This window comes from Alosa alosa, chromosome 13, assembly GCF_017589495.1.
Source record: "Alosa alosa isolate M-15738 ecotype Scorff River chromosome 13, AALO_Geno_1.1, whole genome shotgun sequence".
NCBI lineage: Eukaryota > Metazoa > Chordata > Actinopteri > Clupeiformes > Clupeidae > Alosa > Alosa alosa.
Window position 1 is genome coordinate 32,319,091 of NC_063201.1, and position 25,751 is coordinate 32,344,841.

At 39.0% G+C, this 25,751-nt stretch overlaps 1 protein-coding gene across 3 annotated transcripts in view; it reads left to right on the forward strand.

Annotated features, from left to right (window-relative positions):
- Positions 1-14,126: 14,126 nt before the first annotated feature.
- Positions 14,127-25,751, forward strand: part of cep76 (centrosomal protein 76) — a 92,354-nt gene continuing 80,729 nt past the window's right edge. For 2 of the 3 annotated variants that reach the window (XM_048260450.1, XM_048260449.1), the window contains exons 1-2: positions 14,127-14,701; positions 14,872-15,027. In XM_048260450.1, coding sequence (XP_048116407.1) covers positions 14,639-14,701; positions 14,872-15,027 — 219 coding nt within the window. In that variant the 5' untranslated portion in view covers positions 14,127-14,638. Of the gene's footprint in view, positions 14,702-14,871; positions 15,028-25,751 lie in introns of those variants that run through there. The other variant, XM_048260451.1, reaches the window with a different exon arrangement.

The window sequence follows — 25,751 nt, forward strand, 5'->3', positions numbered from 1 at the left end:
CGACCGAAGAGAAGCTATCTCTCCACCTCCCCAACATGAGCTGCTTAACAAGCTCTCTCCCAAGTTGCGTGGGAACCAATTGGATCTGCAGCACACTTGGTCCCGTCTTCTATTAATCCTGGAAATATGGTTTGATTTTGTTATGGACACGTCAACACCACATGATCGCACAGACCTGTTTATTGAATCAGAGTCACATTTGCAGCAAATAAGGTAAACTACCTGCTCGGGATAACGTGCTAATTGTTTATCCAGTTAACATGCATCCCATTAAGATCCAGACACCAGATTTGTTTGTCCTCAATGTGTTCCACCTCGTTGATGACAGCGGACATTTTGAATTCTGCATAAGGCCTTTCTGACCTCTGTTTTTTGAATATATCAATATTACTTGACGCCCAGAAATCCAATACTGTTGCACTCGGCTAAATGGGGGTGCTGCGTCCACATGTTGAACACGCGTTCTCGCTTCTACTCCTTTAAGGGTTAAGAGTGATGCGAGCGTTAGTCCAGAGCCCCCTGGTGGCTGGCTGCAATACAATGTGTAACTCCGCCCATCCCCATGTATTTCAATGGCCAAGTAGCCAACTTTCCGTGTCACTTTTCTCACCTAAAACTATTTTTGTATCAACAACTTTTTATTCGAAAAAATAGTTTTCAAGATGCTTCAATACACACAATTTTTCTTTTCTCGCTGAAATTATTTTTTTTAATGTTATATTAACAAATCTAAAAAGGGCGTGTTTACACCTATGATTGACAGCTGCCTGGCTGCAGACACGACGCTTTGTCTATTATGTTTTACCGTCTAGGCTGCAGACACTACCACGCCATCAGCCACTTATTTTAACGACACCTGATTTTCGACACATAATCTAACCTAAATAAGTGTTGCTGTTATTATCATTAGGCTATATATTATCACAGTCTGACTAAATACATATTGATAGTCATACATTGTGTAGTTGTTTGTAAGAGACATCGTTGTTAGTTGTGACCGATTCTTTGTGAAAAAAGATATGTGCTGTTCTTTCGTAGATGCTAAGTATATTAGCTCATAGCATGCTACATCATGCTAGCATTAGCCAGTGGATAGGTAAAGTAAAAGGGCTCTGCTATATTGATCCGAAGTGACGTTAGCCATAGTCACCATCATTTACAGTCCTACTTGTTTCAAATGGTATAACGTAACCAGTGATTGCCGCCATCATCGTTGCAACTTCATTTGAATACACTTTGTTACTGGAGAAAGCGATGGGTTTCATTAACGTTAACTCTTGCTTAGTTTTGCGAATGGCAATTAACGCCACCTAGCCCGCCACCCAGCCCGACAAATAACATTACTTGTTCAAAGTTCAAAGTTACAAATGGCCAATTTGCTTAGTATGCTCAGAACAGCGGTATCTGAAAATGCGTTAAGGTATCGTTGTTACCTGCGATTGCACTGCTGGAGAAGCATTTTGCATTGGTATGATTTGATCAGGTCTTGCCAGTGATGTGTAAATCCTCCCGTAGATGTACATAATTTCAAAATAATACGTCTAAATTGAAAACTGTGACAACTCATTGATAGGCTCTCTCAATATGTCTGTAATCGTATGCCTCTACCACATGCTTGCTAGTCTCACCAGAGAGGGTGCTCCATTATAAATCAAAAATGTAATACTGCAGCCTTCATGTCAGCTGTAAAAATATGAGAACATGGACCTACAACATCAGTATACTCTGTAAAATTTTTACACATAATCAGAAAGCTACTTTGCTGTTCAGTGGGTGATGTGTTTAAAGTGGTACTACGTTTAAAGAAACATTTTTATTCTTTGTTTCAAGTGCATAAGAAAATACCACATTATGATGATGATGGTTACCCTTAACAAATACAAAACAATATAATACTTAAAACAGGGATCAATCAATAGCCTAATGAAATAAACAATGAAAATGAGGGGGGAAAGCAATAATAAATGATAATGCCCATTCAATCAATAATATAATAACAAAAACATGGTAAGACTACATTAAGGAGAATATCAATAATAAACAATGTCAAATTAATCAACAGCCTATAATGAAAATAAAACAGTACTACTGCATACAAACCATAATGTATAAGAAGTGCTTAAAAGACCAAAAACTATCACAAGAACGGAAAACACTGGGCAACTCATTCCACCAACATGGAACCACTGAGAAAAAGAGTCTTGAATTTGACCTAGCATTTAAGACTGGTCGACACAACAGACGCTCATCAGAAGACCAAGAGTGGGCTGGATGTATATCTTGATCATTGAATTAAAATAACAAGGAGCAGATCCAGTCAGTGTCCTATAGGCCAAAGTGAGAGATTTAAATTTCATTCTGGCTACTGTAGGGAGCCAATGGAGAGTAACTAGGAGAGGAGTTACGATGTGTCCTCTTTGGCTGATTGAAGACCAGTCATGTTGCAGCATTCTGAATGATATATCACACAAAAGAAATTAAAAAAACATTCAATATTGATTTAGTATCAACCAATAATTATTCTGATATTAATATTATTGTAATGTCTACATCTTTGTGTAGGCTACAGTTAAATACTAAGCAATGGCCTCTGACTTAAATACCAAGGCAGTTAAATGACCGTGGTATGGTATAGTCTACGTGATACACAGGACTACACAGTAAACCCATTTAAAAAGCATCATCATCTCAGTATACCCATTTAAAATAGGCAAGGATACGTATATAATAACATTTGGGGTTGCTCACAGTATACCCACCACTACAACTAACTAACTAGACTACACCACTGGTTAAATGGCACATTGCAATTTACAATTTGTGTGAGTTCAGGGGCATACAGAAAGTTGAAGTTTGGGTGACATCAATAAAGAAAATAGACACAAAGGGATGTGTACAGCCTCAAGTATGAATGATGTCACATTAACAGAAGGTTCAGAGCAGCGGCAGACCTTTCTTGGTGCCACGCAAGTTATTGAAAGTCATGTGTTTTCAGAACGTAGTGGTGCTGTGCCATGTCCCATGTATAAGGGGCTTCAGGTTGATCCAGTGACGGTGGGTGATTATGTCAGGGAGATGGATGTCAGGGGACTTGGAGAAAGAGGGAGGACATGCCACCTCAGACCACTCCAGCCAAACCACTTCACGTAGGCATTCCCTTGCTTGCAGACTAATGTAGACCATGGAGACCACCTTGCTGCCACCTCCAGTACATTCAGCCATTACCCATATCTTACCTGCAAAAAGGAAAGTTACAATAAAGTTAGTCAGACAATTTTACAGCATTACAAAGCATCTAATCAGGCACTCAACACCACTAGTAATACCAATTAATTAAATATATGTGTGCAATAAACTTCACAGCCTACCTAATGTTAACTACACATTTAAATATGCGGTGTGAATGTTATTAACTTGCGTCAGCTTAAAAAATAACTTTATCAGTATGACTGATCATGGACGTTAGATGACAAACTAAGGTCTTTCTCAAATGTTCACCGATATCCCTGGGAAGTGACTGGTTCTGGTTCTGGTTCTTGGCGTAGTGTTTAATGCAGGCGTTTCATTTATCGATCATTCACTTATGCGGTCTACAACTACCGACCTAGTGCTACCTATTTGTTACAGTCTATGCTACCGACCTACCATCACAGAAGTAGCTCTAACAGAGGTGTCTGTCGTTAACGTTAGAAAAAATGCAACGCTGGCAAACTGGCTAGTAGTTACATTAACATGACGGGTTGATGAGGTTCATGCTTCACATTACGTTAACGTTAACTTGCGTTGCTTTATCACATCATACCGTTGCTTTATCACATCATATACTGTACTGACTGTCTAGTGTTATTAATCCCCATGTACAGTCAATGGTTACTACATGTTGAGATGGCATACATTAAGATTGAGATATTTGAAAACAGCAACAACTAATAAAACCAAGTATATCATGCATCGACTGTTACGGGAGCTGTGTGCTAATCTTCATCACTTCAACGACTAACTTAGCCTCCCGTTAACGGTAACGTTAATGTAGCTGCTAACGATAGCATCTAATTCGCTGTCCGTATTGCTGTTGTTAGCTCATTAGTATTCACCATACTAAATTGTCACAGTCTATAATCAACATAATAAGCTCTCTTAGACGTATTTAAGAACACCAATAGACAAAAAAAACTTTTCAGTTGATACGCAACACTTACCAGACAAGAACAAACCGATTGTTGTTTGTACTGTTTAGCTAACTCACAGCCGCAAAATTCATCCAGCCAGCTAGCCTTCGGCGCCGAGTCGACCTGCGTTGTGGATAGGAGAAGAGGGCGGGTTTCACTTGACAAGGGGCGTGTTTAACTCGCTGAGTGGCAACTGAGTGGGCGTGCCTGACCGCGACTCCTCTTCACTGCGCATGCTTCAACTTTTGCTGCGCAGCCACACTTCAAATTGGCTCCAAATTTTCCAAAAGATGGCGTCGCCTCGGCGGCTTCAATTCCATAGAACACTGTAGAATGCAGCCACACTGTCCAGTTCTATATATACAGTCTATGATTCAACCTCTATATACACAGGTTTCCCGTTTACCAACAAAACTAGATGCGCGCGCAGCCGTGAGGCAGAAGACGCTTGGTGGCCGTCCACAACGTTATAAACGTAACCTAAATAGTCGGCTGCTGTAAGCTACAATCAGATTTTTTTGTATACCCCTGTTGTCTCAATGATAATATCATCTCATTTCAGACTATATTTCAAAGTTTGACGTTCATTTGGATTATTAATATAACATCGTATTTTGTCATTTTTGGCGAAGACATGCATTCCGTTAGGGATATTGAACATATTTAACATTCTCTAACCATCGTGATTTTGAATTGGTGCAGTTTTCAGCACAAAAACTCATTTTATTCTTTTGCTCTTTTACATTGCTCTATGCTGTTCTATGGTGCTTTCTGCCTCTTGGTTGCGCACGCATGTTTTCGTGACGTTCCATAGAAATCCATGTATAGAGCATCACAGTCCCGCCCCTCCTCCGAGAGAGCTTAGTTTCCGGAAGTAAATTTCCCATTAATTTCTCCCATTGACGTTTTGTAAAAATCTGTATCTAAAGAGTTTTAGAGCATGTGTTAGGCTAATCAGCTACGGAGTAAGTCATAAGCATACAACATATCATCATATCAAAACGAAGAGAAAGTCCAAAAAAAGTCAAAGGTACAAGACTGTGTACATATTTTCATTTCCGAGCGAAGGAACTACTCATTCCATAAACCACCGCGCCTCACTGAATAATATATAAGCAATGCACGAACCAGCGCGAAATCCTTTCCAACCGGCGACAGCACGCGAACCCTTTCCTCCAAACAGTGATTTTTATATAGTGAATGTGCAGTTAATAGCAGTTATTTCAGGAGTAATCGTGCAAATAATCGTGTTTTGGTATTGAATGTTATATTTACCATCGTGTATTTTATATCGTGTGTGTGAAAGCGGTTAACGTTAGCAACATTGTGCAGTGCTTCCTATCTGACTGCCATCCTGATGCATGGACCGGTGCATGGTCTGCTCTTGGACCACCATATTCAGTTTGCTATGAATTATTACGCAAAATGTTCATAAAATGTACGAAGAAGTATTTCTAGGTTAATGATTGATGATATGACTCGTACAGTATGAAGGTTACAGTAGCCTAGCTAATGTTAACTAGCATTACCAACCTCCCTGCAAAACTCACCACACAACTTTGTAGGTCTTGTCCCTCATGCTGGCCCTTACAAAACCCACAAGCTAACCCTCGGACACACAACAGTCAATAATGTGACCCGATTTAAAGTGGTTTTCACCCCTTTGGACACTCTTGATTTCGTCCTTGAAACAGTGAAATATTCACGGGGGCATGGACGGTTTGCTAACCATTTTACTGCAGTGTCTAGCTTCTAGCTGCTAGCCGGTGGTAGCATCCAGCTTGCATGTGCTATCAGCTAGCTTCAAAAGTTGAAGTACTTATTGAGATACTAAGTTGATGTTTCCTATAAACAACAATTCATAGAAAAACAAGGTCACTAAAACATTATATTAATGTTAGCAGCATTATAATGACATTCTAATGTCTGAAAGGCTAATGATTAGCCTATCGGCTACCTGAAAAGTTATGTGTTTAAACTAGCATTTACAGTGTTCTATTTGATAGTGTATTGGCCCTGACTAAGTTCGTGTGATATATAAACCACAATCCTTGTTGATACAAGTACCAATGTTCGTCTAGAAAGTTTTTATTCACATTAAGATTTTCGCCATAGGCAGTAAAAGACTCCGCCATCTTTGTCAATAATTTTCGCTGATAAAGTTTCAAACTATGATCATAACGGCCTTTCCACCAATCAGAGGCATCACTGTGGGATTGTGGGATTGTTCAGTATTGTGGGTAATGAAGTACTTATCCAAGACATCGCGATTAAAAGACATTTATTTCAAAACAAGGTTAGTGCCCCTTGAATTTTCGCCCTCTATATGACCATATACAATCGCTTAGTACAGCCGTAGCTGGTTTTGAGTCTACCATGTGCAGTTAAGTTTTTATGGCTTCTACCCGAATTGTGGAGAAATTGCATTGAATTCTTACTTCCGGAAACTCCTGTGGGCGGGACTGTGATGCTCTATATGCTCCCACTTGGACAAATCATCCAAAATAATTTGATTTTATATCATAGCTATGCAGATGACACACAAATTTACTTAGCTCTGTCACCAAACGACTATGGTCCCCTCGAATCTCTGTGTCAGTGTGTAGAACAAGAACAAACCTGGATGTCTCAAAATTTTCTTCAGCTGAACAAAGAAAAAAACTGAAGTAATTATATTTGGTAAAAAGGAGGAAAGACTTAGGGTTGCCACTGTCCTTGACACAAAAGTATTGAAAGCAAAGGACACTGTTAAAAAACTTGGTGTATTAATTGACAGTGATCTAAATTTCAACAGCCACATGAAAGCGATAACTAAATCAGCTTTTTACCACCTCAAAAATATTGCCAAACTTAGAGAGCTGATGTCAAAGCATGTCTTAGAAAAACTCATTCATGTATTTATCTCCAGCAGGATTGATTACTGCAGTTGACTTTTCACAGGCCTTCCTAAAAAGACTATCAAACAGCTTCAGGTGATACAAAATGCAGCAGCTAAGGTTCTCACCAAAATGAAAAGAACTGACCACATTACTCCAATTCTTAAGTCCCTTCACTGGCTTCCAGTAAGTCACAAGAATTGACTTTAAAGCACTACTGCTTGTTTATAAATCACTAAATGAAGCACGACCTAAATACCTTTCAGACATGCTTCAGCAGTACACACCCTCCAGACCTCTCAGGTCTCAGGAGAAAAACGTGTTAGTAAAATTTGCTATTTGCAATCGCGGAATGTTGTTTGCAATAAACACAGCAGAACTTTCATTCTTACTCATTAAAATGAGCATGATGACTGACGAAATAAATTCTTATGATGTAGTTTAAATAAACCACTGTTGTCATACAGTTAACAGGCCTGCATTGTAGCACATAAATTCAATATCAAGTGTTTCCCCTATACGTGTGTCTATCTATTTAGCCAACAGCAGAAAATAACAGAATATCCAAACGTTTTCAGTAGGCTAGCCTGCCATTGTTGCAGAAATCACGTATAAGAAGGTATCCCTTCGATTTCTGTTTATTTTCGCATATTCCAACATAAGGAAGCAGCATGAGACTCCCGTCATAATCGTCATGAGGACATTCCTCCTAAATGGCCCGATCACGTCTTTGAACTGACGTCATGAGGGCGTGTTTTAGCTCGTGCAGCTCGTGGAAGGCAACTGCAAGATCTGTCTGCAGGCTACTGCAAGTCCATCCCAGTATGCATTGTGTTCAACCCAGCATGCATCACATCAAGTCAGATCTGCACAGATCTGCCTCAAGTCGAACACGCCTAATGACTTTGAGAGACCTCAGACCCATTAGACCAGCCTCAGACGAGTCCAGGAAGTGACGTCAATTCCAAAAATAAGTACATATGGCAGATTGGACACCTATCCTGCGACGCGGTCATTCGTCTCTAAATGACTTAACTCCCTCTCGTACGGAGCCTATGAATCGTTAGTTTGATTATCGATACGGCACAGTAGTTCAACTCAGCGTAACGGCGTATAGAGCTGGTAAGTCCCACCCATCCGCTAAACCCCCAGTGGACCTCTAGATTGAAAAATCGTCAATGCAAGTGAATGTCAGAAAATAATTATTTTCTGGTCCCGTTTGAATTGTGCCATGAATGTGAACATATGTTGTCTGTGAATTTTTAATATAATTTTTCATGTTACGAGTTTGACAGTATATTATATGATTCTTCGGCTATCAGTTGTGGAAAAGACATAACGAGAAAGACTACATGTCGCCTGTGACGTGAGCAGAGCCGGACAGTAACGGAGTACATTTACTTGAGTACAGTACTTGAGTACAATTTTGAGGGATCTGTACTTTACTCGAGTATCATTTTTGGGGAGTACTCATGACTTTACTCAAGTACATTTGAGAGGCAAATATTGTACTCTTTACTCCACTACATTTCTATCCATAACTGTGAGTACGTTACTAAAAAAAAAGGAAAAAAGAAAAGTCTCGGAAACCCTCAATTTGTTGTTTCCCTCTCAAACGTGATTGGATTGTGCAGGCCACTGATTGGGACAGCCTATCAGCAATCACCTTCAGCTTCCCGCCAAAGTCAACTACATGGTCAGATTTAGATAAGAGACGAAACCATGGACGAAACAATGGATGAAGACGCAGCAGGTCCATCCCGGGAATGTGCCAACCTGTGACCTCGCCAGACTATTTCAATTTTCTGAACAAGTTAATGATAGTTTTCGCTTCAAGTATTTCAATTACAAAATATTATTTTGTATTTAAAATGCGTATTTTAAATACATGTATTAGAAATACTGCCCATCCCTGGCAACATGGTAAAAAGATGAAAATGAAATTTACATTCAAGGTATTAACATTAACATTTTTCATAACTCCATGTAGGACGTTTCTTACATAAATGTAAGCACTGTGGCAGTAGTAATGCAATATTTAGAAAATGTAGGCTACTCTTGTACTCTTGATACTCAAGTACTTTTAAAAACAAGTACTTCAGTACTTTTACTTAAGTAGACATCTGACTGTTGTACTTTTACTTGTACTTGAGTAAAATTTAGCAAAGGGTATCTGTACTTTTACTCAAGTAATGAATCTGTGTACTCTGTCCGCCTCTGGACGTGAGCTAATCGCTAACATTAGCTGAGATGCTAGTTTTTGTAACGGCAGGAATAAACACACATGGTAACAAAAATATTCGAAACATGTCTAGCTTCACTCAACACATTAACACTATGTACATCTCGACCAACTGATGGTTGTTATGGGAAACTTGGCTGTCGTCTAGCGGAAAGTTGTAGTCCACAAAGTGCTCTCACACAAAGTTTAACCGCATCAAACTTCTACCTGCTCAATTGTAGCATTCTTTACATGAAAATTTATATTAAAAATTCACAGACAACATATGTTCACATTCATGGCAAAATTCAAACGGGACCTGAAAATAATTATTTTCTCACATTCTTCTTCTTCTTCTTCTTCTTTGAATTTTAACGGCAGCTTGCATCCAATTAGTTGCATTACTGCCATCTACAGGACTTCTACTGCATTACACTATATTCTGTTAAATAAACCAGTATCCATTAAAAACTTAAAGAAAATTATTTTTCCCCTCCCACTTGACCCCATTTCTAAAATACCTTTTAGAGATAGATCTTCTACTCCAATCTCTCTCAAAACTCTAAACAACTCTTGTCTGTGGGAATCATAATTTTTACAAGACATTATTACATGTTGCACTGTCTCCAGCTCCTGACAAGTACACAATCCATTCTGATGTTTTCCTAAAACAAAGAGAGTACTGTTCAGAAATGTATGTCCTATTCTATGTGCCTCCCTTTGTTTTCTTGTTCCCAAAGCTGTTGCCATTTTAAAATAATTTCCTGCCACACAATACTTTTGCCTTCTGACTTAGACAGATTTATGTGGACATCTATAGCTTCCTTTTCCACAGCTTTCTTGGTTAACTTATCAGCCTTTTCATTTGACCTAATGCCCACATGAGCTGGAACCCATAAAAAAGAAATTTCTACCCCCCTCCTTTTTACATCTCTTATTACCAGTAGAATCTCATATATAAGGTCTTGACGGCTCTTTGATAACCCTTTCCCTAAACTATTGATAGCTGATACAGAATCACTATCTATTCACTCACTATCACAGAATCATATCAACACTTTACGAGTTTGAATCTGTTCAGTCCATTGCACTGCCATCAAGATTGCATATAACTCCACTGTAAATACACTAAGAAAATTAGAAGTTCTTTTAAAGGTTTGGATATTCCAACCCTGAACAACAAAAGCTGCCCCTGAAGCACCAGATTCTTGATCCTTTGATCCATCTGTAAAAATGAATAAATGCTCTTGATAATTTTCTTGTACATGACACTGAAATACATGCACCAAATCCATCTCAGGATTTTCCGACTTAAACTTAAGCAGCTCTAAATCTTTCTTTGGGACCTCTAGTTGCCATAATGGAATTGAAGGCCACATTACTCCTGAACAGAAGCTCTTATCCAGAATAGACAGTTCTTGTGCCACAGTCTCCCCTGTCCATCCAAAACATGACAGATTTGCCACTTCTCTCTCCCAGCTTGGTTGACTAGCAACTTTAACTGGGTGATCACACCCTTGACCCATTAAATTGACCCAGTAGTTTGCCTGCAGCTGTTTTCTTCGCAAGTATAATGGCATCTCTCCTGTTTCTACCTGTAAAGAACACACTGGTGAAGAGTGCACGGCTCCTGTACAAATTCTTAGCGCTTTTGCTTGGACTACATCTAGTCCAGCTAAAACTGACTTGGCTGCAGATCCATATGCCAGACACCCATAATCAATTCTAGCTCTAATTAAATAAATATAAATCTGTTTCAGAGAAGCTATGTCTGCCCCCCAGTCCAATCCACTAAGACACCTCATTAAATTCATAACTCTTTTACACTTGTCAATAACCTTAGATACATGCTCCCTCCATGTAAGTCTAGAGTCAAAAAAGACACCAAGAAATTTAACAATGGACTTATGACGCTTCCTTGAGGAGTTCCATTTTCAACTACCCACCTTCTGGACATATCTTTTCCTATTTTTACCTAAATACTTCTATTGCTTAAAAAAAAAAATCCATAACCCAGTTAAACATGTTTCCACCAATACCTAACATATGCAATTTAATTAAAAGACCCTCTACCCATAACATATCGTACGCTTTTTCCACATCTAAAAACACTGCCACAACTGTCTCTTTTTTAACTTGAGCTTTTCTTATCTCATCCTCAAGGCATATGATTGAGTCAATTGTACTTCTCCCCTTCCTAAAGCCACTTTGGCAACTGGCCATCAGTCCCTTTTCCTCTACAAAGTGCATTAACCAGCCTCTCCATTAATTTGCCTAAATGAGAGGTAAGAGCTATTGGTCTATAATTAGTTGGGCTACTAGCATCTTTTCCTGGCTTTCTTATAGGAACAATAATTGCTTCCTTCCACCCTGAAGGAATCTTCCCTTCCTCCCATACTTAAATACATTTAAAACTTCTTGCAAACCCTCTTCACTAAGATGTCTCAACATGTCATAACAAATCTCATCTTTACCAGGAGCAGAATTTTTGCACCTACTCAATGCACTTCTTAATTCACTCAGAGTAAAAGGAACATTACTTATCTTCTAATGTATCTTTCTTTTGAATAACCTCAATATACATACTCCTTGTTTCTTCCCTACTCCTTTTTTCTTCATCTGTTAAATTATTAGAACTATGTACCTTACTAAAAGTATTAACCATCATTTCTGCTTTCTCCAAGTTTGAAATAGCCACTTGGTCTCCACTAGAAAGAATTGGATAGGACCATTCTCTCCTATTACCCTCCATCTTTTTAATCATTCCCCATATATCATTTATATTAGTAGTGCTTCCAATTGAGCTACAAAACTCCCTCCAATATGATCTTTTCCTCTGCCTTATTGTCCGTCTTACTACTGCTTGTGCTTGTTTATAATCAATTAAATGAATTAATTAAAACAACCTCTTCACAATTAATATCCCACCATGGTACCACTTTTTTAACAAACTTTCCAGAACTCTTTGGAATAGAAACCATTGCTGCCATATAAATACTCTGCCTCAACTCAATTTCATTTCTCTGAACATCCTCAATGTCTTGGATTAAATTAATATACAAATCACTTGTTTCCTTAAAACTCTCCCAATCTGCCTTTTTAAAAGTCCACCTTCCATGACTCTCTTCCTCACTCAAACCTACATCAATATCCAATTTACATAGAATTGGGTAGTGATCACTTCCAACAGTACTCCCCTTATGCACTTCCCATTTACACCTTGGAACCAATCTACTAGATAAAAAGTAAGGTCTAATATTGACTCTTTACCAGTTCTAACATCAATCCTAGTCCCACTACCATAATTTAAACAAACTAAAGATCTACTATCCATTAACTCTTCAATGACTTGCCCATTATTGTCTATCCTTTCTCCTCCCCACAGAGTATTATGCGCATTAAAATCCCCACACCATATAACATTATTCCTGTCCTGTCCTTCTATCTCTTCTAGTTTATTTAATTCCAATGGTTTACAAGGGTTGTAATAGTTAATTATTACTACTTTCTTTTTATCTGCCCATACCTCCACTACCACATACTCTTGTTCCTTACCTACACCCAGTACTCTATAAGGTACACCCTGTCTCACAAATGTAACACAGCCCCCCCCCCCCATTTCCTTGCTCCCGGTCTCATCTAATGGCAACATAGTTAGGCAAAACAAAATCAAACCTAGGCCTTAGCCATGTTTCCTGGATGCACAATACATCAGGCTTTACTGACCTACTAACTATAAATTGTTTAAAATCTTGCCCATTAGCTAACAAACTCCTTGCATTCCATTGAAGAATTAACATAAATAAAATCATCCTATAGCTCCCTCTTGACTTGGTAGCATCCCACTAAGGCCATCTCTAACCTCTTCACACACCGGTCATACCCAAGTTATGGACTGCTGCTTTTGTAATAATTTGTATCCTTTGTTTTTGACTTCACCTCAGATGTAGTATTAATCACCCCTGCAATGAAGATCACTAGATTCTTCTTTTCCTCCCATTCTTTTTTCTCCCTTTCTTTAAGAAACTCTTACCTCGGAGTCCACACTTTTCCTGTAGCTTCCCTTCTTACATCGCTTCCACTAGCTCTTGTATGCTCCACCCTTTTAACTGCTTCTGCATACGTAACTTTGTTCTTTATTTTCATATTATGAATTTCAGTCTCTCTTTTCATTACTTCACATCCCCAGTAAGCTGCACTATGAGGCCCTCCACAATTACAACACTTAAGTATTGCTTGTTCCCCACACACCCCATAGTCATTAGCTCCACCACATTTTGCACATCTTTTCTCCCCTTTACACATTTTAGCTACATGGCCAAATTTTTAACAATTAAAGCATCTCATTGGTTTATGAGTAAACTCTCTCACATTATATCTCATATACCCAAAGTAAAGAACCAGGGGCAACTCTTTAGTACTAAACTGAACTACAACTGACTCAGTTTCCGTTTTCTCAAACCCCCTTGTCAAACGCTTGGCACTTTGAACAGCATCACACTTTTCTTTGATATTCTTAACTTTCATATCCACTGATAAAGGAATCCCATAAATCACCCCTAATTACTTCCTTGATCACCAACTTTCACACTCTTCGCTACTTTTGTTTTTCCAACTGTTTGCAATTTTTCAGCCCTTCCAACCTGCTCTTCAGAGACACATCCAATCAACAAATTTCCATCACTCAAAATTATAGCATATTTCACTTCTCCCACCTGATTCTTAATTATCTTTGTCAACGTTATCGGATCCATACTCTTAACTCCTCCATCCTCATCAAACCTCACAACAACATTCCATTTCTCCTCCTTCTCCTTGTTTTCCCCCAACCTCTTAGCTTTAAGCACCCTCCTAATTCGCCAACTACCATCATCCTCATCTAAGTCCTCCATACTCCAACAATCCTCCTACTGATTTCCCTCCATGATAAGGAAATATCAGCAAACGCACTGTATACCGGACCTATACAGGCCGTCGGCCAGTGCACTCGCAAAATATTTCTCCAATCAAACTAACCCCGATACTAAAACAAAAGAAAGAAAGAAAGGTAATGCTGATTTTGCAAAACACCGCTACACCTGTTTCAAAACTTTTGCTTGCTTCAAACAAAACGCTCCCGCCATGTGTCTGACCGTCTTTTCTCACATTCACTTGCATTAACGATTTTTCAATCTAGAGGTCCAGCGGGGATAGCGGAAGGGGCGGGACTTACCAGCTCTATTGTCATAGACATTAGTTCGTGTTGTGTGGACGGGCTCTAACGTATTCCTGCTGTTGTTTTGTAGCCCGTGCAGCGAAAGTAGGCTAGACCTACGCTAACTTTCCATTATTTTCTTCCCGCTATAAAGTCTAGCAAAGGGTAAACTTGCATTATGTCTCTGCCGACTGATAAAGGATCTGATCTAAAACGGATTATCCGCGGTCATTTAGTCCAGGTGGGTATAAGGGATGCATGCAATTTAACGTTTGTCATACAATAATGTAGTTTGTCGTTAGATGTTAAGTTAGCTGAGAAGTTATAAAGTTAACCTGATATTTAGCGTTATCCGCTTATTTGTTGACCGTAGCTAGGACGCTAAAGTAAACGACTCAATCTTTCCATCAGATGAACATCCATGACAAGATACGTAGTATACTGACAGAAACAAGGGAGGACTTGGATCCTGGATTTGTGTCCGAAGGGGACTTGCTGCGTGCTTTGGAGCAGAGAGGAGTCGTTGACGATGTTATGAAGGAACTGACGCTACACGTCGACAGCGTGGTAAAGCTGGTTGCTTAGATACGTCTTACTACTCATGTAGCTGCTAGACCTAAAGACAAATAAGAGCTTATACAGCGGCTAAGGCTACATTTAATGAGTAATGCCACCATACTAGATAATGTAGCCCCTCTTAAAACTAAGAGGAATCCTATTGTCAACCAGTCTAATGAAATAGGTAGCCTCAAAAGACTGTAGGAGAACCGAACGTAAATGGAAAGCCACTAGATTATGGTAATTTGGTTACCAACATTTGAAAGAACTAACTTTAACAAAGCAAACAACGATGCTAGATCACAGTATTTTTCAAACCTTATTTCCACCAATCAAACAATTCTAGATCCTGTTCAATACCATTGATGGCCTCCTGAATCCTACACCTGCCACTGTAGGCCTATAGGTGACCAGATTTCTGAGACAAAATCCGGGGACATTTTCAGTTGAGAATCTTAAATACCTCCAAAACATGTCATGTTTTTATCTTTGTGAACTTAAAATGGGGACACTGTCTTGCATCAGCTAGAGCTGCACTGGGGCACAAGCCACTCAGGTTCGGGGGCATAGGCCTACTCTCCCATAAGAAGAAAAAAAATAATATTTCAATGTTTAATTAAATGCATCAATCTGGTGCACTTTGAAAAGAAATTCAGAGGTTAGACTTCATTATTCATCCTAGATTCTGCTTGACTCTCCACACACACACACACACACACACAAACACATACGGAAAATGATGGCTTATGTCATATGTTTCTATTTGATATATTTTGGAATTCATATAAAGTTATTTTCTTAATAATGTATAGTATTTTGAATTTGAATACTTCATATTGATTTTTAAAGTATTACACTTAGGCATATCTTTAACCCTTAGAACCCGATTGACGCAAAGTGCGTCAAAAAACACACCCTTTCTTCTCTGTTATATTGCTCCGAAACTGTTCATCACAGCGAGATGAATCCTTTATTGCGTGACAGAGGAGAAGTGCGGCTTTCCAACGAGCCCACGCACTTGTCTGTACGTTAAAGTATGAAAATTTAAAAAAATCATGAAATTAAATCAAATTGCATCATATTTACAGTCTATACTTCTCTGCGTTCACCACAAGTACATCCTTCACAAGTACATCCTTCTGTATTTATTATAAAACAGACGAAGTGACGGCAAAATAAGAACTTCATATAGCTGGACTTACCCCACGTTTTTGTCTGTTTTTGTGGCAAAGCATGTTAATAATCCAATGCTATCGTGTGTTTCTCTATGGCAAAGCATGTTCATAATCCGGTTTTGAGATCCTAGCAAATTCCTGAATGGCATCCAATTCAAGGCTCACATTGCATCCCAATTTGTTCAACAAAGAAACACCTTTTTGCCTTTACTTTGTTCATGGCATTGCAGTAAAAAGTTGAGAATCATTGAGTGCATAGGCCTACACCATAGGCGCACACAGGCTAACACGCAAACTCGGGTCAAGTCATGTCAGATCAGTTAGTGTCACAGATATGGAGCGCAGAAAGGTAATTTTTCATCACTAAATAAAAAATGGCATTTATTTCCGTAATTCACACATCACATATTTATGTAAATTGCTCAGCCCCAGAGTATCCCTCCAACATGGCAATTATATTGCCCGATTCAGGATAGTCTGCTCTACACACACATTAAATGCATGTAGAGCTATGAGCTTGCTGTGGTGAGATACAGTCAAAATATAAGAATTTTTATAATACGCTTTTTATATTTTAATTCTTTAAAAATCTAAATAAAATCAATGCTAGTACTAATACATGAAATTATATAAATTAGATCTGGATAGCCTAGACTCTGCTGAAAAAAACAATATATAATATGTGTGTGTGGCAATGACAAGAATACAATGACCAGAATAAATCCTTATGAATAAAGGAAGTGAAAATGCCCTAAAAACAGCTTAGGGTTCTAAGGGTTAATGTAGTGTGTAGGACTAATTGAGTGCACATTGGTTGTGTACAGTATAGGTGTAATTGAGTGCCTGTCACTTTAGAAAATATGTGAGTAGCCTTCAGCCTCACGGTTTTAGGCTAGTAAATAATAATAGTTGTGCAAAGTGCGTAAGGACATGTGGATGCAATTCATTATGTTTTCTATGTCATTAGATAAAATAAAAGTTCAAAAAACGAACAAGTCGAAGAAAATCTTTCTGGGATTATAGAAGAGCTAAATGTCTTGTAATGTTCATTAATGATTTTAGTGACCACTCCATAAATGACAGACATGACCTGAGCTAGCGGGATAGTTAGCAAGGAGCTCTCTCCAGATGCAAAAGTTTGCCATGGTTGCATAGCCTATTTCTAAATGATGTTAAACCCAATAGGAGGCCTAAATTATCTAAATCCCATAGCCTAGGTAGGTTAGCAACACAAACTTGAGAGATGCAAGTGAGCAAATCAACTTGATATTAGCCTATTATTATGTGTTACAGCAGCACTTAAACTAGCAGCAACGTCTCGCTGTTTATGGCACAGTGCGCATACGTGGGTGTGGAGAAATGATGCACAGGCTATAGGGGAGAAGGCACTAAAAAGCATGCCTTGCGCACACGCATGTTACTTCAAAAGAACACGGTCATTCTTAAAAGTATCGATACTAATAAAATTAGGTATCGTGACATTTTTAATTTCAGGGTATTGCGATACTTTTGTAGTGTCGGTGCACCGTGCAACACTACACAGCAAATTGGACAGTGTAAATGATACTCTGTAGGAGTACATTTTACACCCGTTTCGGGGTATATATGGGTCCAAGTGTCCAGTGTTCTCCCAACACTGGACACCAGAGTTAAAATATTAACACTATCACAGAGTTAAATTTCCAACACCACAAGTGTTCAAATAAACTCTCAGAGGCATCATTTGACACTACTTTGAGTAACTCCAACACCTGTAAAAGTAACTTATGCAACACTGAAATAATAAAATGAAAACTCTGATTCATTGTCCTTTCAGCACCTGATAAGGTAAAATGTACCACTTTAAAGATAATATTTATCCCCAAAATATAAAGAAATACAGATTGAGAGTACCACTTACTCTTATGCAGAAATTATGCAACACTGTTAGGTTTGTACGCTCACCAAAATAACATTTAACACCTATGACTACAAAACAATATTAACTCATTTACAAATTATTTTACACCAATAGATTTAGACAACAACTCACGGTTCAACATATTTAATTTCAAACCTCAAGTGTCAATAACAGTGTCAAAAAAGCATTACAATGTTTGGATAAAATCCACAATCTAGTTTGAAACAATACAGCTGACATTCATAAAAAGCAATATACTAAAGGCATTACATATGTTCCTCATTGTTACAATTCATGAATGGATTTAAATAATCACGTCTAAACATCAGGAAGTTCTGGCAAAATATAAAAACATGTATACGTACTGGACTGGCGTAATTATGTGATTGTCTACAGTGCTCTGGGGTAGTGAATCCACATCTCAGCACCTTCCGTGGCCAAAAGACGACATGTGAATCGTGCCAATCATGTGATGTGTTGTGAATACACGGTACCAATCATGTGTTGTGATCTCGCCGCTGGAGCGAGGCCGGTGTTGTGAAGCCTTGCACACACCCAGTTCTGCCCGAAATAGATGCCCGATAAGGGCCCAAAATGACTTTGGTGTATCATAAAGTGGTGTTTAGGAATCAAGAGTCCAACATGGGTGTCTTGGTGAGGTTCTTGGATCCTTTGATGATTTCTGGCTTCAGAAAAATTCCCCACTTCCATAAATTGAGAGGAAATATCTTCTACAAACAGTAGCTGGAAGTCCTGCAGCACCTACAATCACCATGACGGACAAAACAAGAGTTAAGTCAAAACAAGGTCATTTGAAATAATAATACAGTGATCAAATGTTTTATACACTTAGTTTAAAATGTTCTACATTACTGGCTGCTGTCAAAAATGCATTGTTTTAATCTTGTAATTCCTGATTCTTTGACAGGAAAAAAGAAAAAGGTATCAAATTTTAATTGTAGATATTCTTATAATTTAGGACATTACCTTGCTCCAGAAATCCTGATTAGAAAAGTCCATTATCTTCATCTTCAGCGCTTCATCCAGTCCACCACTTCTTTCTTGATATCCTTTTAAAAAAATAGGAGACGTTAACACATTTAAAAAAGAAACCTTCGCGCAAACGGGAAGTTAAAACTTGACCAGCGGTTATATTCACCTATATTGACAACACGAACTTCAAATTAACTTAGTGATGGTGGGGGTGAATGCTAACTTTTAACTGAAAAGTTTGTTGGCTTTGATATAAGCTTGACGGTGAGCTAACTAACGTTATGCTAGCGTGCTACCTTAAGTTAAAATAACCTGAAAACTTCACAGTAGGCTAGTTCTAGCTTCGTTAACCCAGTCTCTTACAAAAAAGTAAAACATGACCAACACTTATATTCACTAGTATTTGACGGCACGAACGTGAAATTAATTCAATCATGGCGAGAAAATCCCAACATTTATCAAAAAAAGAGTTTGGTCAGATTTGATATGGCGTGCTAAAATTTGCCAGTGCGCTAACATTAAAGTTAACTTACCATTAGCTGCTAAGCTAGTTCTAACGTTAATGCGTTAACACAGGAATTCCACCTCATTGAGCGCAGTAAATCTTTAGCACAAAGCGTTAAGTTTAAACATGCCGCGACAGGAGCGTTAAAGAAAGTTACAAATGCTGGGCAAAGAAAACTCTTCAGACAAACTACATTTTGCATTTCACCTTACCTTTCTTTCGCCGAAGTCAGGCAGCCATTGTTCTCAGGCGACTTCACTTATCCAGACAGATATGTCCGATGACGTGATGACGTAATATGCGAACGCTAAGGACTCAATCAGATTATAGACACCCTGGGAGTTTGTGCAGTAAAAATAAACTTTGGACCAACACTGGCAAAAGAATGGACACCGTTAAAACTATATAAAACACACTGACAAGTGTACAAAATCCTCAATATACTCCACAGTGTAAAAAAGTATACTCTTTAACCTCATACTCTGGAAAAATAACACTCTGGCATTTGCTGTATAGTTAAAACTAGGGTTGTGCCGATGGACGATATCATCGTCCATCGTGATGGTTGACAGACATCACGATGGGAAGCAACCATCGTGATGCCACGCCCCCACATGCCAGTCACTAATTTCTGCTGTAACAGGCTAAAACATGAAAAAAAAAAAAACTTTGCCTGGAAATGAAATTAAGCCTACTTTAAAGGCTGTCAGCCAAACAGTTATCACATATTAGTCTACTGTCTTGTAAAATAAAAGAATCTACCGTCTTATTCAAATAATTCCTGACTGTGATGTGAATGTGTAATTGTCTTTTTGTAGCCTACATGTCTCGCAGGCCTATAGCCTACATTGGACGTAAAATATGGAGCCTAAGGTTTTAGCAGAAAATAGTCCTATTGAATTATTATTGTTAGGCTACGACTAGGACATTCTAGCGCTCAAATATTTTTGCGAGGCTACAGCGAGCGCCAAATGTGTCCTTCTCCTCTGTGTTAAAATAAACCATTTCTTTCGTTAATTATAGGATCAGAAGGTAGCCTATCCGTCTTTCACTGTGAGGCTTGTATTTCATGCATTGATTATATAAATTGCCCCCTGGGGACAAATAAAGTGCTTTGAATTGAATTTAGCAAAAGTCCCAGACAGCAGCGGAGTGGTAATCGTGATTCGTTACCTGTAAAAGTTTTTTTACTTCGCTCTCCTATAGCCTGGACTGCGCGATCGCAGCCCTTTACTTTCACTTCCCGCCGTCAGCATAGGCGGTAGCCTGATAGCGTGGGATGCTGCATAGCGTGCTACTAAAGATTTTAAATGGTGACCCACGATAGTAGTCTTAAGTAGCTTTTTGCTAGGCCAGCGAAGGCTGGCAATGTGTAATATTCCGCTGGTTGGTGCACACGCAAGTGTTCAGATTGATTGTCTATCCGTCTTTCACGACGATTTTCTTGGAGCAGATCTTCCACACAACTTCGGTAGCCTGGTCAGTATGTCCACTTTCATCAGGCCGTATAGCCTATATAATATATATTTTATTTTGTTGTAGAATGTAGAAAATTATAAATGTATTTCTGTACAGACATATGGTAAGCCTCCTCTACATACTTGCTGCACACTGCCCCCCCCTACATACACAGCACATTGTCTTCAGGATCTTCTCTAACACACATCCTCTACATACTTTCAGCACACTGCTTCTCCAACACACATATTGCACACTGCCCTCTCCCCACATACACAGCACACTATCCCATCTCCCTTGTCATCCCCCCAGCACACACACCAAGACCCCTGGCAGTTGGGTTAGCCCCTTGAGCCGTGGATCTGTCCAAGGTTTCTTCCTTGGTAAGGGAGTTTTTCATTGCCCCTGTTGCTCTTGGGTGCTCCTTGTTGGTGCCCCTCCCCCAACTTTCATAAGCACTTTCTTATGCAGCCCTGGCCACTTAATCTACTAAACCCCTCTTCTACTGCACTTTTCCCCCCCCCCCATAAATGCACAAATAGGCTGACACCAAACATAATTTCACTGCATTTCTTACTTCCAGTAACTATATGCATGTGACAATAAACTTCCTTGTATCCTTGTAATTAATTATTACCATATGTCTGTACATGACCCCCCCGACGATATCATCGTCCATCACAATGTTCTACTGTACACATCGTCAAATGGCAATTTAGGGGACATCGCCCAACCCTAGTTAAAACCATCAATTAAACAACAGAATCAGTAGGGTACCAGTTTTGTTTCATTGTACCAGGCCTAATTTATGTCAAAGCAGGCTCGGATAAAGCTGGGAAGGATTAAACACACGGCTTCCACACCGTGGTAATCATGATATTTGAAATGAAAACGGTAATTGTTATCGTCAAATTTGTTATCGTGGTTTACCATTATACCGGTAATCGTTACATCCCTAGTCCCATGTCCCCCGTCTTGCACTAATGAGCCATTTTAGACCCATCTCTATACAGACTCTCACTGACATTGTTGCAGCAATGAATCCTTCCCCTATAGTCCATGAGCCACAGGCCCAAAAAGGGGCGTGTCACTACCACTTCGGGGGGCAAATTCTCACTATATTTTTCTGAAAGCTACATATCTCTGGAGTATAAAATGGTATGATAGCAAGTTGGATCTTGTAGCTTTGTGGCTGTACAGGCCTTCAAAGTTGACCTCTGATTTGAAAAAAGGAAATTCCGCCTATTGGCTTTTTTTTTTTGTTAAACCACTCATAAGAGCCCAGAAAATATCCAAACCTCATTATTACTGATGCATATGTGGTGTTTGATGTTGGCATACATATTTTGAATCATTATGTGATTTTGCCCTTCATTTTGGTTGATAAAATTCAAGATTTATGTGTAATAATGAGCAAATCTACGTTTTCAGAGACACAACGTGTTGCAGCACTAATTGAAATGCCCACTACCTCATTAATCAATGTATTTATACCTTCCTCCCAGCAGAGACTTGAAATACAAATGATTACATAGGTCTGCATTGCTATGCTATTTACTATTTGTAAATGTACTATTTGGAAACACCCCAAAATTCAGTAAATTAGTATTTTATTGAAACTACCCATAATAGATATTCCAAGAGATCAAAACATCATGATTACCAATCACATATTACCTTTACATTCAAGGAATACCATATGAAAATTGTTCACATCACCACATGTACCCAGCTTCACATAAATATTTATATAATTTTATAATGTCCAGGGCACATGAAATACCTACAGTAATTTCCTGTGTATTAGCCGTATTGTGTAAGCCACAGGACAGTGTTTTATGCAAGTTAAAAGAAACAAAACCATATACCATATTAACTCCCCCGTGTATTAACCTTATAGCTGAAGAAATTTTGCAAAATCATTGTATAAGCTGCAGCTAATAGTTGGGAAATTGTGGTAATTGCATCACAGGTGCTAACATGATATACATTATACATTTCAGTTGTACTTTTGACTAATAAGAATGTGGGAATGAGATGTAGATGAACTGGTTGGTGAAAATATTCTACTTTGCACATTGTTATCATTATGTACAATTATTAGGGCCCGAGCACCGGCGGTCTTGAGGCCGATCGGCGACTTATGCACCGAGGAGGTCTGAAGCCCTATTGTATTTGAAAGGATTATTATTATTATTATTATTAGGGCCCGAGCACCGAAGGGCGCAAGGCCCTATTGTTTTTGTAAGGATTATTAGGGCCCGAGCACCGAAGGGCGCAAGGCCCTATTGTTTTTGTAAGGATTATTATTATTATTATTATTATTATTATTGTTATTCTACTTTTTTGCTTTCCTGTTTTTGAGGTAGTTAACATGGTCGAAAATTCTTGAAATTTGGCACACACGTCAGGTGTCACGCATCGCAGTTAGGTACAAGAGCTTGACCCCGGGCGTTCAAAGTGCAGCCCAAAATCGTGTGCGCTGTATTTTCTTTATTTTGCGCAAACAAAAATGTGTGCAAATAGCCTGCGCAATTCTGCTTCATAAAGTTGAACAAACATGTGGTAATTTTATAGATGAATAGAAATAGCCTACTGTCATGCAGTTTATGGGGTAGGCCAACTTGGAGTGAACTTACACACGGGAGATTCTTTCTCTAGGCTACTCCTAGCTGAGCAGAGTTGGGTGTAACGTGTCATTAATCACGTTACAGTTCAGTGTTTCCCACAGAATTTAATTCTATTTGTGGTGGTCGGTTTGCAGAATTAACTTGAATGCAAAAGTTTTTAACAAATTAGCGCCGCAGGGTTATGATGCTAACCAGATTTAAGCACAATTTAGCCTTTTAGTCATCTTCTATGCCTTGCAGGATTATTAATGTTGCCTTTAAACATGCATGTAGGTTCGTTGAGAGACAGAGAAACAAGTAGAGGCTTTACAAAGGTGCACATACAGTAACTCTACAATAAAAGAATTCCATCCAATTGAAATAGTACAACATTGATAATCATTGTGTGGTGGTCAATGTTGATATTGTGGTGGGCCGCCACAAATAAGTCAATGCATGAGAAACACTGCAGTTCATACAGTGTGCGAGCAAAGATATTCAGAATTCTGGGAGGGCGACAAGAATATTGGCAAAAAATTGAATTCATTGGAGTAGGCTGTTTGTTACCTTACTACTGAGTGGGAAATAGTGCACAACTAACTAGCTAATGACTAGTCTGATGTCAATCACAGCACGAATTGATTCCAAAAAAATATGTTAGGCCAGTGTTTTTCAACCTTTTTTGTCACTTTTGACACTTAAAATGTCCCACGGCACTCTAACATCCTGTGTGAAGAAAAAATAAACATACCATAGCCTAAAACTTCAAGTAATACACAGATATGGCCTTATTATGGCTTATATGCAAGACCTGCTCAATAAAACAAGCGCCCTCTGTTTCATTTGTAGGTGACTATATCTAATTTAATTGTTGTTAATTGTTAAGTTAATATGTGATGATTCTGTGAATACTGGATATGGGGCCCTCGTTGTACAATGCCTGCATACCACAAATAGTGCAATTATACAATCAATGAGAGCATGTGGTTATAAATTCTTTAATGCAACAGTTGCTTTTCTGGACCAGTGAGTGACATTTGGGTAATTTTCTACGGCACACTAGTGTGCCCCGGCACAGTGGTTGAAAAACACTGTGTTAGGCTATAGGCTACAAGCTAGTACTGCCACTGTTTTCAGTGTGAAGAAGAGCATCTAGTATAATTAATTACAGAAGGAACGCAACTCGCAAGCGCACTTCACTCAAAGCAGTTCAGTGTTTTGCAAGTTGTGTGCGTGTCACCATTTAACATTGTGAAGGAGGGTGTGTGAGCTGGGCAGCAGCGCTTCCATTAAGGTCTCTTTCAAAATGTCCTGTTACAATTGCAGCTGCTTCCGATTGTTGAATATTTAGAAAGTAGCCTACAGTACATGACGGCATTTTTGAGCTAGTGTGAGAGTCAGATTTTTGGCTTCTGGTAGTAACTTGCTAACTATGGGCAGCCGTGGCCCACTGGTTAGCACTCCGGACCTGTAACCGGAGGGTTGCCGGTTCGAGTTTATGTTTTAGCAGGCAGCTCACTACGCCGGGATTAGCGTGTGCTTCACCTCACTGTGTGTTCACTGTGTGCTGAGTGTGTTTCACTAATTCACGGATTGGGATAAATGCAGAGACCAAATTTCCCTCAGGGGATCAAAAGAGTATATATACTCTCTTACCTTCTTCATGAGGAAGTCACATTGTGTGAACTCTTCATCATGCGACAGTTTGTAGGACATGCACCTGGAGCCCCTCCTCATTTGAATGACAGTCATTCTAAGCAGATTTGGCACATTCTTGACTTTGGTCACCGAGCGACCATTGCTCGATGCAAGGATGTTGTTGCACTGGAGCTCCATCACATTCACTTTGCCGGAGTTGGAAGAGGCAATCACACCTTTGAAGTCCTGAAAATCCAGGATGTACGTATGCAGATGCCACCTCTGCTGCTGTTCTCCCCGCAATGCCTTTACGCTATATCACAGACACAGTGTTCTTTTTAAAGGGTGACTTCTTGCCAACACTGGCAAAAGTTTAATGAAAGGCAGTGATCCTTCAAGTGAAGACTGCAGACTTCACTCCTGGTATACCGGGCAGCATAATGACCTTTTGGAGG